General features: G+C 36.2%; 1 protein-coding gene across 3 annotated transcripts in view; it reads left to right on the top strand.

Moving 5' to 3' along the window:
- The window catches only part of LOC119771181 (G protein-coupled receptor kinase 2), a 247879-nt gene that overhangs the window by 201656 nt on the left and 29576 nt on the right, over nucleotides 1-16647 (top strand). For all 3 annotated transcript variants that reach the window (XM_038266730.1, XM_038266728.1, XM_038266731.1), the window contains exon 8: nucleotides 13275-13380. In XM_038266730.1, coding sequence (XP_038122658.1) covers nucleotides 13275-13380 — 106 coding nt within the window. The remainder of the gene's footprint in view (nucleotides 1-13274; nucleotides 13381-16647) is intronic.

Raw genomic sequence — 16647 nt, 5'->3', positions numbered from 1 at the left:
ATCAGAGCGTGTGTGAGAGAATACAAATTTTGATAAATTAGGTCCTCCATGAATTATCATCTGTTATTATTGAGTAAATTTTTAAATAGGGATATTGTAATTGAAATTTATTTCTAGTTTTATTTAAATGGTATCATACTAAACTTAAGACTGGGATTTTAACTATTATAGAAAAAATAAAAGACTTTTTTTTAACTCAAGTATAGATTTCAGAAAGAACAATACACTTAGACAACTCATCGATTATGGGAACTGTATTTTCCATTTTTGTAAACTATCAAACAAGCTTAAAAAGAAAACATTTGAAGTTTTTTTCGTAGCCCTATGATCACGACTATTTTTCATTCCATACAAAATATTTCAATCTGCCGAAAATATAACAAACTTCCTTACAACAAATTGCGGTATATTTTGTCTTTGACGATTATTAGATGTTTATGTCAGATTCAAAAACATCCAAAAAGTGCAACGATGTCTAAAAGAAAAGCCTCAAAAATAGAGATTGTTGAGCTAGCTAGTTTTATATCTAGAATCAAATTGCCTTCGAATTGACAAGCAGTTGGTCGGATGATATTTAGAGTAAAAAAATAAAACTAAATTTGTATTACCTGAAGATTTTTTTAAATAATTGTATCATTCTCTCTAATGAACATATACGAACAACTGCTTGGAAAACCGAACAAACCCTGTTCATTTGCTTCAATTTTTTAAATGAGTCTAAGCCATGGCCTAAGCTGCCTTTTATTCAAATTATTTTTTTTGTGCACTTTTTTTTAAATTTTGACATAAACTAAGAATTTATATGCCAAATAAATCTCAAAACAAACCTGCTTTTTTAGTTGAAAATTATCAGCAAATCAGCGGATAGCAAACAAAAACGACGACGACTACAAAAGTCCAAGCAGAGAAACAGCGCGCGCGCTTGTAGGTAAACAGACAGGCAGGCAGGCAGGCGAGCAAGCTCGTGAGAGAGTTTGAACCTGAGAGAGAGCACGTGCGTGTACGAATTGGAAATAAACATCGTTGTTAGGTAGCCCCTTACAGCTAGCCGCGCAAAAATGGTCAGTTTTGGGCGCTAATAACTTCGTGGGAAAAAATCCTACAAATATGGTGTCTTCGGGAAAGTTGTTCTAAATTTAATGAAGGTTCTACATTTGAGAAATGGTAAGAATCGTATAACTATGGCGCCTTCCACAGGTAAAAAAGTTAAACAGTTGCTTTTCTCCATACATTTTGACGGTTTTTCCCATACAAACTTCAAGCGATTGGAGGGAGGGGTTCCCGTGGTCAGAATGAGCTCAAATTTGGAATCTAGCCTAGTGATGGGTCAATCTTTGATTTCAGGGGGTAGCTCCAAAAAAGTCCGGATTTGGACCACCCTAGTGGACACATTTTTTTGGAAATCTCAACTCAAAACATGGCGAGATTGAAAAAAATGTATTTGGTATGCTAAAAGGCCATCAACAACCCAATTTTGGAAAAAAAATGTGGGTAAGAACTCGTTTTAAATGTTTTTAAAATTGAAAATAAAAAACGTTGCTTAATCCACCTTTAGGTGGGTGGTGCCTTCCTTACATTCATAAAGTTATACAACAGAGCCTCAAAAAAGAGTATAAATAAGACTTATTTTTATCAAAATATCTGAGATCCGGCCTAAAAAAGTGTATAAATAACACTTAAGTGGTTATAACTTTTGATAGGGTTGTCGGATCTTCAACGTTATAGGCTCATTGGAAAGGTCTTTTGATTACCTATACAAAGACAGGTCGCATGGTGGATCCGGACAACGTTTTCATCAAAATATTTGAGATCCGGCCTCCAAACAGTGCATAAATAACACTTAAGTGCCCATAACTTTTGATAGGATTGTCAGATCTTCAACGTTTTGGGCTCGTTGGAAAGGTCTTTTTAATACCTTTTAAAAAACGTATAGCATGACGGGTTTTCTTACAAAAACCACCCTTTTTACAATCTTCCGGACTTTATTCGAAATCGTTTTTTAGCATAACTTTTGAAATACTTTACTAAACTTCATAATATTAACTAGGGTCTTGTGGGACCCCAAGACGGATCGAATGAGACCAAAACGGTCGAAATCGGTTCAGCCAATCCGGAGATAATCGTGTGCATATTTTTCGGTGCACGGACTCACATCCAGACACACGCACAGACATTTGTACAGAATTTGATTCTGAGTCGATATGTATACGTGAAGGTGGGTCTACGAGGTCTAATAAAGAAGTTCATTTTTCAAGTGATTTTATAGCCTTTCCTCATTGAGGTGTGGAAGGCAAAAACGATTTCTCAACGAAGTCTCATACAAACTTTTGGAAAAAGTTGAGTAACGGGAAAAAGCAGCATTTATAATAATTTATAAACGTTGTTTACATCGTTTACACCAAATCCATGGGATTTTGCCGCGTTTGTTCAATATTGGTATTCCATTTCTGGGCTCCTAAGTGTACGAGAGTATAGAACGGGGCGAAAGCACCGGATACCCATATTGACACATAGAATTTAAGGACGGCATTTGCACTGTTTTGCTTATTCTACAACCTTTTTGTCTATATTTTGATTGTGTGTTTTCGCACAGCAAAACTAAATCACAACCCGAGCAAACGGAAATAACTTGGGAATAACATTTTTTGATATTTAAAAATACTAGGCCAATAACATTTTATGTTATTTGTAACAAGATTGTTATTCGTCGTTATGATTTTTTTGTTATTGGATTGTTATTGTAATAACAGACTAATAACTGTTTAAGTTATTCTCCGAACAAATCTTTGTTAGTATTTTTTGTTATTTTAACAACTAGTCCGATCATCCCAATAACAGTTGGAGGTATTCTTTCATAACAAAAAATGTTATTCCAAAGTTGTTTTGGCTTTCAACCAATATCATACCAATAATAAAGTTTGTTATGACAACATTATCTGTTATTAAACTCTTTTGCAAAAAAATGATTTTTCAAGAAGATTCCATAACACTTTTTGTTATTTTAAAAGTATTTGTTTTTGAAATGGAATGAATTTTGTTATTACCGTCTACCAGGGAAACTATTAAGTTGCATCATATTGTTTTAAAACTTAGTCCAGAAAATTACTCATAATATCAAATTCTCATGTTTTCTTTAAATTTAGGGGATGTAAGTCAGACAAAATAAAAAACACACACAAAGATGACACCGTTTACTCCTACAATCTTGTTCCAAATCCTTCTGCTCGGATTTTCATCCACCTTAACCTGTTAGCGCTCGATTGTTCCCCAGGTTGTCGGCAGCCAAACTGTAAAAATATGACCGCGCAATTTGCTGAAAATTGCCTTCAGCAATTCACCAGTACCTACCTAGGCGGCTTGGTTCTAGTCCTACTGGCAGATGAAGCAAAAAAGGACACTGACGTGCCGCTGCAAATTCTTTTTTTCTCTCTCCACCTTTTTACAGTAAAGAAGAGAAGAATTCAGAAGACTCTAACCAACGATGATTGCACTGAGCATGCCAACGGCAAAAAGGCAATCGAAATAACAGCGGCAGCTCACGTTCGACTAGCTTTTCCCCATTTTCCAACCATTTTACCCTTACCTTGGAAAATGTGGGAAAAAGTTAGCGAAAGAATGGAAATGGTGGGCGGGTGGTTGAACAGGTCTTCGGAATGCTGGAGAAGCTGGCATTCCATGTTGCTGCACATTTGTCTGCAGTGTTCGTTTGGCATTCTCGGTAAGCTTTTTTGATCTTTTGCTCTGCCGATCGTGGCACTGCATTTACCATCAGCAGTGGGAGAGATGATGTCGGTTTGCTCAATTATTCGGTATGGAAATCAAGTTACGAAACGTGCAGAGAAAACAGTTGCCTTCTCGGAAATTCAGTCAACAGTGACCGAAAACATCATACGGTAAACAACTCATCCTCCGACGAACTCCACACCCCCTCAAACAACACCCGCAAGCTTAGGATGAGGATAGAGGGCGAAACAATACGGACAGACCTTCCGCGGAGAGGGAGGCCATCGGGAATCCCGGGGACGTGTCCTGTCCAATTGTGGCTATCATATTTCGCATCAACAGGCTCCGAATGCCCCCGATTTTTTTTGTTTTGTTCGGCTGAACAAACAGACAGCAAACATCGCGAGCGCCAGTCAAACAAGGTCCGAGCTCTCGGGGCTTCACTTCATTAATTTCAGATTACATGGGCGAGCGGACATTTATCTTCGTTGCCACGAGGCGACGTCATCGGAATCCGAGATGGACAGCTACCGGACGCACAGCACGTGGCAGTGCTGAGGGCGGTCTACTGTTTGGCTTTAAAAGGGACGAATAGAGTTGCTTTTGATGGAGACGCGTGGTTTTGCAGCAGAAATTGGGCAAATGTTGAAGTACCTGGCGACGCCATTAGTATAAATTTCTTATGTTTATCGTGTTTGGAAGTTTAAGTGTAAATTGATGTATTGTTGCCAATGATCCAACCAATTTCAACCGAAACCAAAATTTAAATCAATACCAGAAGTTGACTAGGAAATATGTGCAAATCATTATTTACGCTGCGTAAATACATATGGGTAATTCTCTACCAACTCACACGAAATCGGGAAAAGTTGCCCCGACCCTTCTTCGATTTGCGTGAAACTTTGTCCTAAGGGGTAACTTTTGTCCCTGATCACGAATTCGAGGTCCGTTTTTGGTATCTCGTGACGGAGGGGCGGTACGACCCCTTCCAGTTTTGAACATGCGAAAAAAGAGGTGTTTTTCAATAATTTGCAGCCTGAAACGGTGATGAGATAGAAATTTGGTGTCAAAGGGACTTTTACGTGAAATTAGACGCCCGATTTCATGGCGTACTCAGAATTCCGAAAAAAACGTATTTTTCATCGAAAAAAACACTAAAAAAGTTTTAAAAATTCTCCCATTTTCCGTTACTCGACTGCAAAAAGTTTTGGAACATGTCATTTTATGGGAAATTTAATGTACGCCAGTTTGCATCATTAGTTTGTCCATATACTTTTCCATACAAATTTGGCAGCTGTCCATACAAAAATGTTATATGAAAATTCAAAAATCGGTATCTTTTGAAGACATTTTTTGATTGATTTAGTGTCTTCGACAAAGTTATAGGTATGGATATGGACTACACTAAAAACACGGTAAAAACAAATTTGTTGATTTTTTATTTTACTTTATGTAACTAAAACTTGTTTTAAGGGACATCAAATGCCAACTTTTCAGAAATTTTTAGAATGGGCAAAAAATCTTTGACCGAGTTACGGATTTTTGAACCAATACTGATTTTTTTCAAAAAATCGAAATACTGGTCGCATTTTTTTTTATACTTTATATATTTCGATGTAAAATTGAATATTCAATCAAAAAGAACTTTAGTGAAATTTTGATAAAATGCACAGTTTTCAAGTTATACCCGGGCAAACGGTAATAACAAAATTCATGCCATTTCAATAAAAAATACTGTTAAAATTACATAAAATGTTATGGAATCTTCTTGACAAATCCATTTTTGCATAAAATCATAACATAATTTGTTATTGGTCTGATATTGGTTTAAGGCCAAAACAACTTTGAAATAACATTTTTTGTTATGGAAGAATACCGCCAACCGTTATTGGGATGATCGGATTAGTTGTTAAAATAACAAATAATAATAACAAAGATTTGGTCGAAGAATAGCTGAAAATGTTATTAGTCCGTTATTTCAATAACAATCCAATAACAAAAAAATCATAACGACGAATAACAAATCTTAGTATAAATTACATGAAATGTTATTGGCCTAGTATTTTCAAATATCAAAAAATGTTATTCCCAAGTTGTTTTCGTCTACTCGGGGAGCCATTTTTAGGTAATTTTCTGAAAATGGTCGCAGTCATTAATTTTTTAAAATTAGTGCTGAAAAAATTCTCTATATTTTGCGATTTTGAACTTAGCTGATACGACCCTTAGTTGATGAGATATTGCAATGTAAAGATTTAGGAACAGAAAAACTGATGTTTTCTATGTCTCACCAAAACAGCCCACCACTTTGTCATGTTGATATCTCAGCAACTAATGGTAAAATTTTCAATGTTAAAATATGAAAAAACGAAGTTGAATTTATAGCTGTCGGCCACTATTGCTAGTACCAACCACTAGTGTCTTCGCCGCCCTGGGCTCCTAAATGCATAAAAGTACGGCACGGAGTGATGGCGCCAAATACCCATATTTACACAAAGCATTTTTAGAGCGCCCACCGCGGGATTCGAACCATCAACCTCAGGATTGTAAGTCTAGTGCGCGGCCCGATTGATCCACACGGGTGGGATGAAAATAAAAAAAATAAAAACAATTAAGTTGCGTTTTTCAATTACGAAAATTTTGGTACCCAGTTTTAGTGAAAAAAGTTTTTTTTTGTGCCAATTTCGTCATTGTTCCCTTTTTGCGCGCAGCGCGTCGAAGAACACGGATTTTATTTAAAAAAAATCATATCTCAGAATCCTGTTAATGAACTCCTCCTATTTTTAAGTATGTTTCGTAAAAATGACCGGGGAATCCGATAAAAATATTTCCAGACATAGGCTCTTTGGTCCAGACACCGTCAAAATGGCATTTTAATGTTTCATACGCCCTTTTCATATGTTAGGCTAGAATTTTTAAAACTTCTTACTATTTTCCTTTGAAAGGCCAACTTATCACTTTTCATTTTCGTATAAGACAATTGAAATCGGTTGAAGTGGCGAGCAGTTATGATTTTTCGAAAAAAGTGTTTTTATTGCGAAAATCGACGAAAATTGTCATTTTTCAGACCACTCTACACGGCGTAGATCACCCTAATTGCCAAACAAAAAATTACGGGTCTAATTATTTCGGCAACGGAACCCTCAGAAAATTTTTGAGCCCGATCCGAGCACAATTGTTTTTTTTTTTAATGTTGTTTTCGTAGGGAATTGCTGTATAAATAGCAGTACTAGAAACATTTTTAGTGGTATCTGTCCAAGTGACATAAGAAAATTATTGAATTTTCAGCCAAATAATTTGATGTTTCTTTTGCTGAAATTTTAGTTGTTTGACAACCCGTTAACAAAAATTTTAGTAAACTGTCTGTCAAAGTGACAAATGTCAGTTAACTGAGAATTCAGTAAAATCTAAATTACCGTCAGTGGGGGTGACTATGGGTCAAAAAACGATACACCTCTCGTAATTTCTTAATAACAAACACAATTTAAATAACATCAAAAATCTTTCAACGTAGATTTGTTCTTAGATAATTTTTTAACATTTTCCCAAAATATTGTGGATTTTGATGAACACTACTTTAAATGCTAATAGTTTGAAAATTGACCCAATCTTACCCCTTAGAGGGGGTGACATTGGGTCAAATGATACTAAAATGATGCTCAAATAAAAACAAGTCATCCAACAGTGTTTCTTGTTCGAGGGAATCGTTTTGACATGCTACAATGTTTGAAGTGGAGATTTGGGTAGTTTTCGAGCAATTCCAACAAAAATATTACAAAAATGATTTTTCGAGTGGTCATTTTTGGCACTTAAGACAACTGTCAAAATAACAGGATTTGTTCTAGGAACGAGATTTTTTCAGCGAAGTCATCTTAAGATGTCCCCTACACAGCCCTTTTAACAGAATCTAGTTTCATTGGGAAGAACCTGAGAAATGGTAAAATCCGTAAAAAATCACTTTGACCCAATCTCACCCCCCAGACCCAATGTCACCCCACTGACGGTACTAAATGGTTTACTGAAACTTCATTACTGAATTTAGTTAAATATACTGAAATCTGCACTACTGAAATTTTGAGTAAAAGAAAACTTGCTGAAATTTCAGCAAAATTTGGCAGCTCCATACAAATTTTAACTGAAGTTCAGCGAAAAACTAACTGAAAATTTCAGTATGGCAGTTTATGGCAGAACATCATGATTTCTGTGTAGTGACGACATTTTTGATGCTGAGATTTTTAACCAAATAATAAATACAACAAATTTCACCATATTTTGGAAAAAGGTTATTTAATTGTCTAAGAACAATTCTACGTTAAAATTTCAATTATTAAAACCCAGACATTGCATATAAATGCAGCTTAATTGTTCTGTCCCAGGCTTCTCTCGTGTGTTTTATTTTTTTTAAACAGTTGTAAAGAGACAAACACACGTGCTTTCATATTAAGGTTTAATTCCGACCCCCTACAACAAGAAAACTCACTAGTTGAATTTTATCGCCAAGCAAATTAAGTCGCAAGCTTAACGACCCCCTCTCCTCACACGAACAAGTGCACCAAGAAGTAAAAGTTACACCGAGAAAAGTTTACAAATTTACTAAAAGCCGACCCGACGCTCGCAATTTGGGACTTAATTTCTCGGATTAGTTTTCAAAAAGCCGTAAGAGCCATTAGTAAACAAAGTCCTTTTTGCATCGGTATTCGACCTACTTACGAAAAACCAATATCAAAAAAGGTTGAGATTGTTCATCTACACGTCCTTCAAGTGCCCCAAACTAAAAATAAATGAAATTTTGTTTAATTTTGGAGAAAAACGAAAATCACTGTCAGAGGTCACGGTGGCTCTTACGGCTTTTTGAAAACTCATCCGAGATTTGACAAAATTTTACATCGTTAACTTTGGTAGCCTGTTGTTGTTGTACTTTCGCCACACCGGCCTGTCAGTCTTCATCAGGCGACGCTCAAGGAGTAGCATCGATGAGCTGGGTGGAGAGCACCCCGCGTTAACAACAGTGACAAATCCGTCGTCGAAGGCTTCAATTAATTATCCAGAGTGGGTGTTGGTTTCTTTTTTTTTGGGAGAATTAATCCCACGTCTTGGCAAATAATTATGACTCGTGATTGAATGCTAATGATTGGTTTTTGATTTTTTTTGTTCATGTCATTCACGAGTGGTCTGCTTCACATCAAGCTGAATGAAAGAAAGCAGCTTCCATCAGACAGCTGTGATTATTATTACATCTGTGGTTTTGCTACATTTCAAGCAATCAATCAACTTTTGCTCAGGTTCGGTCGAAAGATTACTCGACTTGGTAGCCCTAGTGTTTAGAGATACAGAGAAAAGAACATTTATTTAAAAAATAAAAACCAGTGACCAACCTTTGGAAAGAATAACAGACAATTGCAAATTCTTTGAAAATTTCGTCTTACAGCTGAAACAAGCTTAGGAAACATACAAAAGCTTACATGTCGAATACTTCAAACCCTATCCCTATCATCTCATTCAGCATCCACCATCCAAAAAGAGCAAACATTTCATTCACACACACAGGTTTTGATGAAAAGACTTATTGATTTTTTTTTCATTTCATCAGCACCCATTGCGTTCAGAGATAGTCATCACTTTCATTGCCATCAATTGAAAGGAAGCAAAAATAAAAGAGATCTGCCAGCTGACTCTGCTCCGTGCAGAAAAAAGGAACTTTTTCGCAATAAAATTTTCAATTTTCAAATCATCCCCCACTCAGGATCCTCCAACCGACACGTCTTCCCCATTCGAGCCCAGCTGCCGAGTAAGCTTTCGTTCTGATTTTTCAATTTCGTTTTCATGACCCCCCCAGAAGAAGGACGAAGTTTTCATTTGCACCTCTTCCCTCAGACGTATCGCAAGGTCGTCGTTGATTAAAGGTGTGTGGCATGTGGTGGAAGGCTCAAACTGAAATTGCTTTTCATTCAGTCGGAAAAGTTCACACACGTGTCTGGGCCACGCTGCGCTTTGGTATTCATCATCAAGGTTATGAATTTTTCTGAATGCATTAAAAAACTTTAACTGCCATGTCGAGCGAGGAACTATCTTTCGTTTTGGTAAAACTTTGTTGTTTCTCACTAAATATTTCTCTTCAATTTAGTCCCAAGTTGGAACGTAAAACTGGACTCGCACTTGAACGCGCGTCATCTCGACTCTCAAGGATGGTTATGAATATGTGATGGTTTTGGGGCGCAAGATGGCTGGCTCAACAACCTGTGAAAAATAAACAGCAAACCACTTAGGGCAGCTCAGCCAGTACACGTAACAGTCTGCTGAGGACAACGCTCACTCGGGCCAGCTCAGCGAGCAAACGAAGATTAATGGCCATTCGTTTTGCTCCTTCTGTGCTCGACCTGGTAACGAGTGTTACATACAAATTGCGAAAAACTAATGTAACTGTATCTATCTATTAAAAACCCTCCTGAAAGCACATAAATAAAAAAACTAACTTAATCCTCCTTTGCGATTGGTTCTTTTCTTACTCCAAACCAAATATGGGTCATACAAAAATATCCAGAAATAATTGACATCTGACATCACATTTGATTTTTTGCAAAAAAAGGACATGAATATCACTTAAGTCTTAGACTAGTTTGTAAGGTCTTTCGATTGCCTGCAGTTCGATTTATGGGTCATTCCCTCCCAAGTGTCCACGCATTCGACATCGACCTTCATAAAATGTGCTCATATTTGGCATTAAGGTTGTTTTTGCCTCAAAACCAAGAATTCCAAGTTTGATGTCATTTGGTCCACCCACTGCGCCTTTTACACTCCCCTCTTTTTTCGAGATTTTTGAAAAACCTCATTTTAAGAGTGCATTTTCCAACATAACAAAAAGCCAACTTTTGGGTGAGCAAATTTGAAGAATTTTTAAAGTAGCAATGCAATTGAAATTTAAAGTTTTTTTTTTAAAGTTTAACAAAAATAAGCGAATGTGAGTGAGGTGACTAAAACATACATTTTTGCGGTTACGTTCAGAATGTTGCAAAATCTGGCACCGGAGATATATTTTTTTGAAAAAGTGATTTTTCGAAAAATCTAATAATTGTCCAAAACATTAAACCTACATTTTTTTATATACGGCGCACCATTTTCAAGTGATTTTTGCCTCGAATCTCACGAAAAATGAACTTATTGATTCCACCTCGTAGACCCACCTTCACGTATACATATCGACTTAGAATCATGTTCTGAGCAAATGTCTGTGTGGATGTGTGTAGGTGGGTGGACAAAAAATTGGCACTCGATTATCTCCGGACTGGATGAACGGAATTTGACCGTATTAGTCTCATTCGATCCGTCTTCCGGTCCCATTGGTCTCTATTTAAAATCAGCAAGTTTAGTAAAGTACTTCAAAAGTTATGCTAAAAAAACGATTTTGGCGTATGTCTGGAAGATTGTAAAAAGGGTAGTTTTTGCAAGAAAACCTATGATGTTATACATTTTCAGAAAGGTATTAAAGAGGCCTTTCCAATGAGCCTAAGACATTGAAGATCTGACAACACTATCAAAAGTTGTTAACACTTAAGTGTTATTTATACGCTTTTTGAAGGACGGATCTCAGATATTTTGAGGAAAATGATGTCCGGGTCCCGTATGCGACCCATCGTTAGTTAGATAATTGATAGAACTTTCAAATGAGCCTATAACATCAAAGATCGAAAAACTGTGACTATTAAAAAAAAAGTTACCTAAAAATGGATTTAACTTGAAAACGATGAACTTTATCTAAATTTCACTAAAGTACTTTTTGATTGCAAATTTGATTTTTCATCGAAAAATGAAGTTGAAAATTTTTTGCGACCAATAATTCCATCTTTTTAAAAAATCAGCATTGATTCAAAAATTCATATATGGGTCAAAGATTTTTTGCACAACCTGCAAAGTTCTGAAAAGTTGGCATTTGATGTCCTCTAAAACATATCAAAAAATAAAAAAATGAAAATAGTGTTTTTTTGCAAATCAAGTTTTAGAGACAATAAGTTAAATAAAAATTCACGATTTGCTGAAGACACCAGATCGATCGAAATTCCTTCAATAGATACAGATTTTTGAATTTTCATACATCATTTTTGTATGGACAGCTGCCAAATTTGTACGAAAAATTATATGGACAAACTAATCATGCAAAATGGCTTCTTCGGGCATACCGAAGACACCAAAAAAGTTTCAGCCGGTTTAAAAAATACAAAAATTATAATTAAAGAAAAAAGACCGTTTTCGTAGAGAATTGCTCAGTTTGGTCCAATAAACAAAATTTTTTTTTTTTACTTTTTGGGTGTGTAAGATTGATAACTCCTTGACTTAAGAGTTTTTTTTTATCAAAACTTTTTATTCGTAAAATCGCGATAACTCGAGATGTTTATAGACAAACCCCTTGTCTGTCTATCAATTTTTTTGTAATTATTTGCTCTATAACTTTGTACAACATTGTTACACTCTAAATAAAAACCCTGCAAAGCTAGAAAAAACACGAAATTTTAAAATAAAGAAGTTTTGTTTAAAATGAAAAAAAAAACCCTTCTGGGTCAATGCAGATTCGAAAAGTACATTAAATTTCCCATAAAATGACATGTTCCAAATGTTTTTACTGTCGAGTAACGGAAAATGGCAGCGTTTCAAAACTTTTTTAGTGTTTTTTTCGATGAAAATATGGTTTTTTCGGAATTTTGAGTACGCCATTAACTCGGGCGTCTAATTTTACATAAATGTCCCTTTGACACCAAATTTCTATCTCATCACCGTTTCAGACTGCAAATTATTGTAAAACATCTATTTTTTCGCATATTCAAAAGTTGAATGGATTGTACCGCCCCTCCGTCACGAGATATCAAAAAACGGACCTCGGATTCGTGATCAGGGACAAAAGTTATCCCTTAGGACAAAGTTTCACGCAAATCGAAGAGGGGTCGGGGCAACTGCTGTTTGGGTTGAGTGCTCTGAATTTATTTTTTGATCAAATTAACTGTGAAGGTTAATTTTAATATCTTGAAAAAAATTCCAATGTTACAATTGACATTGACTAAAACTGCCATAATTTATAATGTACACATCTTTGTCCCACCGCCTCACTGTTTAAAACTGTAAGAAATGTATGTTTTTTTCAATTACTTTTATTTTATTCATATGGTATGATTTGACATGATCATCTTTAAATTTTGTTTCTAAATCAACCGTTTTTCGATTAGCCTGGTGATCCAAATAACCGAAAAATTACAAAATTTCAACTTGGCAGTATGCAGCTATTGGCAGTAAAGCCAGAATCATTAATTCATGAAGTTAAAAATAAGAAAAATAAAAAAAAATCATCTTCAAGCCATAGTAATTTAGCTAATTTCTCCATTATTACGCGCCTCATTGTGGGTACATTTCCACGAAAATTGCCCCTCGAAAGTCACCACTGGCCCGCAAATTCAATCAGCCCGGTTCGTTCAACTGGGCTTCCCATCGCAAACCGAACTTCTTTGATCATTCTCGTCCTCTGTCCGATACTAATTTGCTGAATTCTTTTCTCTCCCATTTCTTTGCAGATACTTACAGTGGAAGTGGCTGGAAGCTCAGGCGATTACTTACAAAACATTTCGCATGTACCGGGTGCTGGGCAAGGGTGGCTTCGGCGAGGTCTGCGCATGTCAGGTAAGCTGCCTTTTCTGTACTGTGAACAAGAAAGCTCCCTGATTGACTTTCGGTTAGAAGGGGGTGGTCGTGTCTTGAATGACGTAGAAATTTACAGCCTGAAAAGCTAAATGTTGCACCAACACTACCCTTCCCTACTGAACAAACAACTCACATCATTTATGAAAGACCCCTCAGAAAGCTAGAGGCAGAAAAAATCTACCGGGATTGTCCGGAGCTTATGGCCCGGAGGATAATTGGATGACTGGTAGTACAATGGAAGGGATTTTGGGAAATCTTTGTACGAGGCGTTAGGGCAGCGAATGACCAAGAAGGTTAAAGCTGCCAGAAATAAATAAATTAACAACAACAATTGTACGAGGCACTTTGTCAAAGAAAAATTGATTTGGGTTGCGTTGGATTTGTATCAAATATGTGATCATTATTTCGGGTCAGAATGCAATACATTGTCCTAAAATTAAGTTTGCATTTACCTCACATTCGACAATCAATACATAGAACTAAACTTTCCTCAACCAAACTAGACAGAGAAACGTCCCCATTTCCATCTTTAAAGCATAGAACGACAGGAAACTAAATTATAATTTAGTTTCGACTTGTCAACTTTGCTTGCGCGTTTCATGTTTCGTGTCTTGTTGTGTGCACGTAGCCGAACGAAGTTATAGTGCCGGGGTAGAATTTTTCCCAAGGAAATGAAACTTCATATGCTAAAGAATGTCGGAACGTGTGCTTAGTGTCCTTTTTGCGCCCATGATGAAAGATGGAAGAGGGAGGTGGGGTCTTGTTTAGCTTGTGTGGACGGAAATTGGATGAAGTTTTCCGTATGGCATCTGAAATAGTCAAAATAGTTTTATGAAGGTTGGACTGTGAGAAAGCGTTTGGGATGCCATTTGGTTTTTTAAAATGTCTGTAAAAAAGTCTGTGTATGTCTGTGCATTTGTCTAAAATTCAAATATACCAAATTACAGTCATTAAAATCCATCAGAAATTGCATTTTTAAACATTTGAAGACTAACGAAAAATGTTTCGAGAAATTTTTTTTCTAAAATCTTAATTTGACGAAGTTTTTCAAAAGTCTGTGCACCTCAAAAAATGTCTGACACAAGCTCAAAAGTCTGTGAAACACAGACAAATCTGTGCATCTGGCATCCTTGGTTTGGAAGCAGCAAGGAAAAAAACGAAGACACTTGAAAGTTTTCTTGGGCTTTCCTTTGAGGAAATTTTACAAAATCTATCATGTCTCAGAAACAATCTTGTTTTTTATCAAATATAGGCAGAAACCGTAAAATGTATTTATTAAAAAAGGAAGTGGATAAGAAAAAAACAGGAAATTGAAAATACAATTCTTCCAAAACAAATGCATTTTTTTAAGTAATCCAAACCCAAAATCTTTTTCAATTAATTATTCAAACTTTGCAGAAAAAAAACTATCTGAAATGGGAATCTTTTGGTGTCTGTCGGGCAGGGTAGATGTTTAAGCACAGTGCAGTGCAAAAACCATAGAAGCCGTGCTTTCGTTGAATCAAAGCACCCACAATGTTTAGTGTCTACGGTTGAACACAGCACACATTGATTTTGGCGTGCTTGACATTCCCGTAAGCACGTCACATCATAAGCACGTTGCTGCACGCGTGCTTATTTTTTTTCGGCAAATTTCTCGAGGTTTTTTTTATTGAGCCGATAATTTCCATAAGAAGAATCATAAAAAGTCAAACAATTTGACTAACGGGACGATTGTAGTAAAATTTCCCCGGACATGGTTATGGCAAAAAGCAGTTTGTAAGATCACAAACGGACAACGGTCACACTTTTACACTGGCTGGGATTCCTAAATATAATATACTTGCAATAACTTCTAAAAGTGATTACATCCGAACTCGTCTCTTTGTATTCATACGAAAATCTCAGTTTGTTCTAGATCAATGTCCTTATTATGGGAATTGGACACAACCGTAATGGAGTTCTGTGGCGTATTTCTGGATGAAAATACAATTTATATCAGATTTAGCTTTATTCCAGCACACAAACGCAAAAATGTCTCAATTTTCTTCCGCTTGACAAGGTTATTTCATTTGAACAACAAATTACAACCAGGTTTTTGCTTCACGGACCACGGTTGTAAGTTCCATAACGGAAATTGAAACACTAACAGAATCGAAGATGACGCGTAGAATTGTCTTCCACGGGATGAGCTTGACGGAGATGATCCGCCGGTGGCCTTCCTGAACTTACGCAACTACCGCAGGAACAGCGACGGATTCAGATTTCTCTCTGAGGGCAGCTTGCGCCCGATCACCGGGTATTCCTTCAGGATTTATTTAGCATTCATTTCGACTGGGCTTGGCAAAGTTTCATCAGCTCTAAAAAGAAAACAATGTTCAGTTATCTTCAGACGCAATTTTTAGGAAAACAGCTCAAATAAACACCGGTTGCCATAAGCACTCAAAATCTAATGCACTGCGTGTAACTGACAAGCACTTGCACAGCACGAGATTTTTTCGCGTGCAGTACAATGTCACAGCGCCCACTAAAATGTTCGCTGTGCCTACTTGTTAACCCTGCTGTCGGGCTGTCAGTGCAATTCGTAAAGTTTAATATCATATTTAATTTAAAAGTACCTATAATCTGAAAAAAAAAAATATTTCAATTGTTTTTTTTTTTCAAAATGTAGAGCCTTCCCATTTTTAACAAAATTAGGCGACTTGTATGATGCTAAAAAACAGATGTTGCCAAAATCGAGCATTAAAAAAATAAGAAATCATTCCAGTCCATACCTGATAATTCGAATCCTCTTTAATCTTAAGTTTCAATTATCTGAAGTTCGACAATGTCTGGGTCTCCAGAGTGTCGAAGAGACCATACATAGAGCATGTGGATTAACCAGAGTATTTTGGGCATTTAAAAAAATCCTCTCGTAATGGGCTAATCGGCGAAAATAGACATCTTCAAACCGTTTTTTTTTTGCTGAAATTCAGTTAAGTTTAACTGAATTTTCATCTACTGAAAGTAAGATTTTACCTAATTCTCGAAAACTGACATTCAGTTTACTGAAATTTCAGCAAAAGAAACGTCAAATTATTTTGCTGAAAATACAGTAATTTTCTTGTGTCAGTTTGACAGATCATTTGCTGAAGATTCAGCAAATCGCTCAATAATCAAATTTCAATTTTGCTTGCCATTAAAAATGTTTCCAGTACTGTTATTTATACATTTATTTCATCATTCCACCAAACCTAAAAAACAGGTGGTTAGCATTGAGGCCTCTGG

This window comes from Culex quinquefasciatus, chromosome 1, assembly GCF_015732765.1.
Source record: "Culex quinquefasciatus strain JHB chromosome 1, VPISU_Cqui_1.0_pri_paternal, whole genome shotgun sequence".
Classification (NCBI taxonomy): domain Eukaryota; kingdom Metazoa; phylum Arthropoda; class Insecta; order Diptera; family Culicidae; genus Culex; species Culex quinquefasciatus.
Note: the sequence above shows the minus strand (reverse complement) of the source record. Positions and strands in the feature narration are given on the sequence as shown.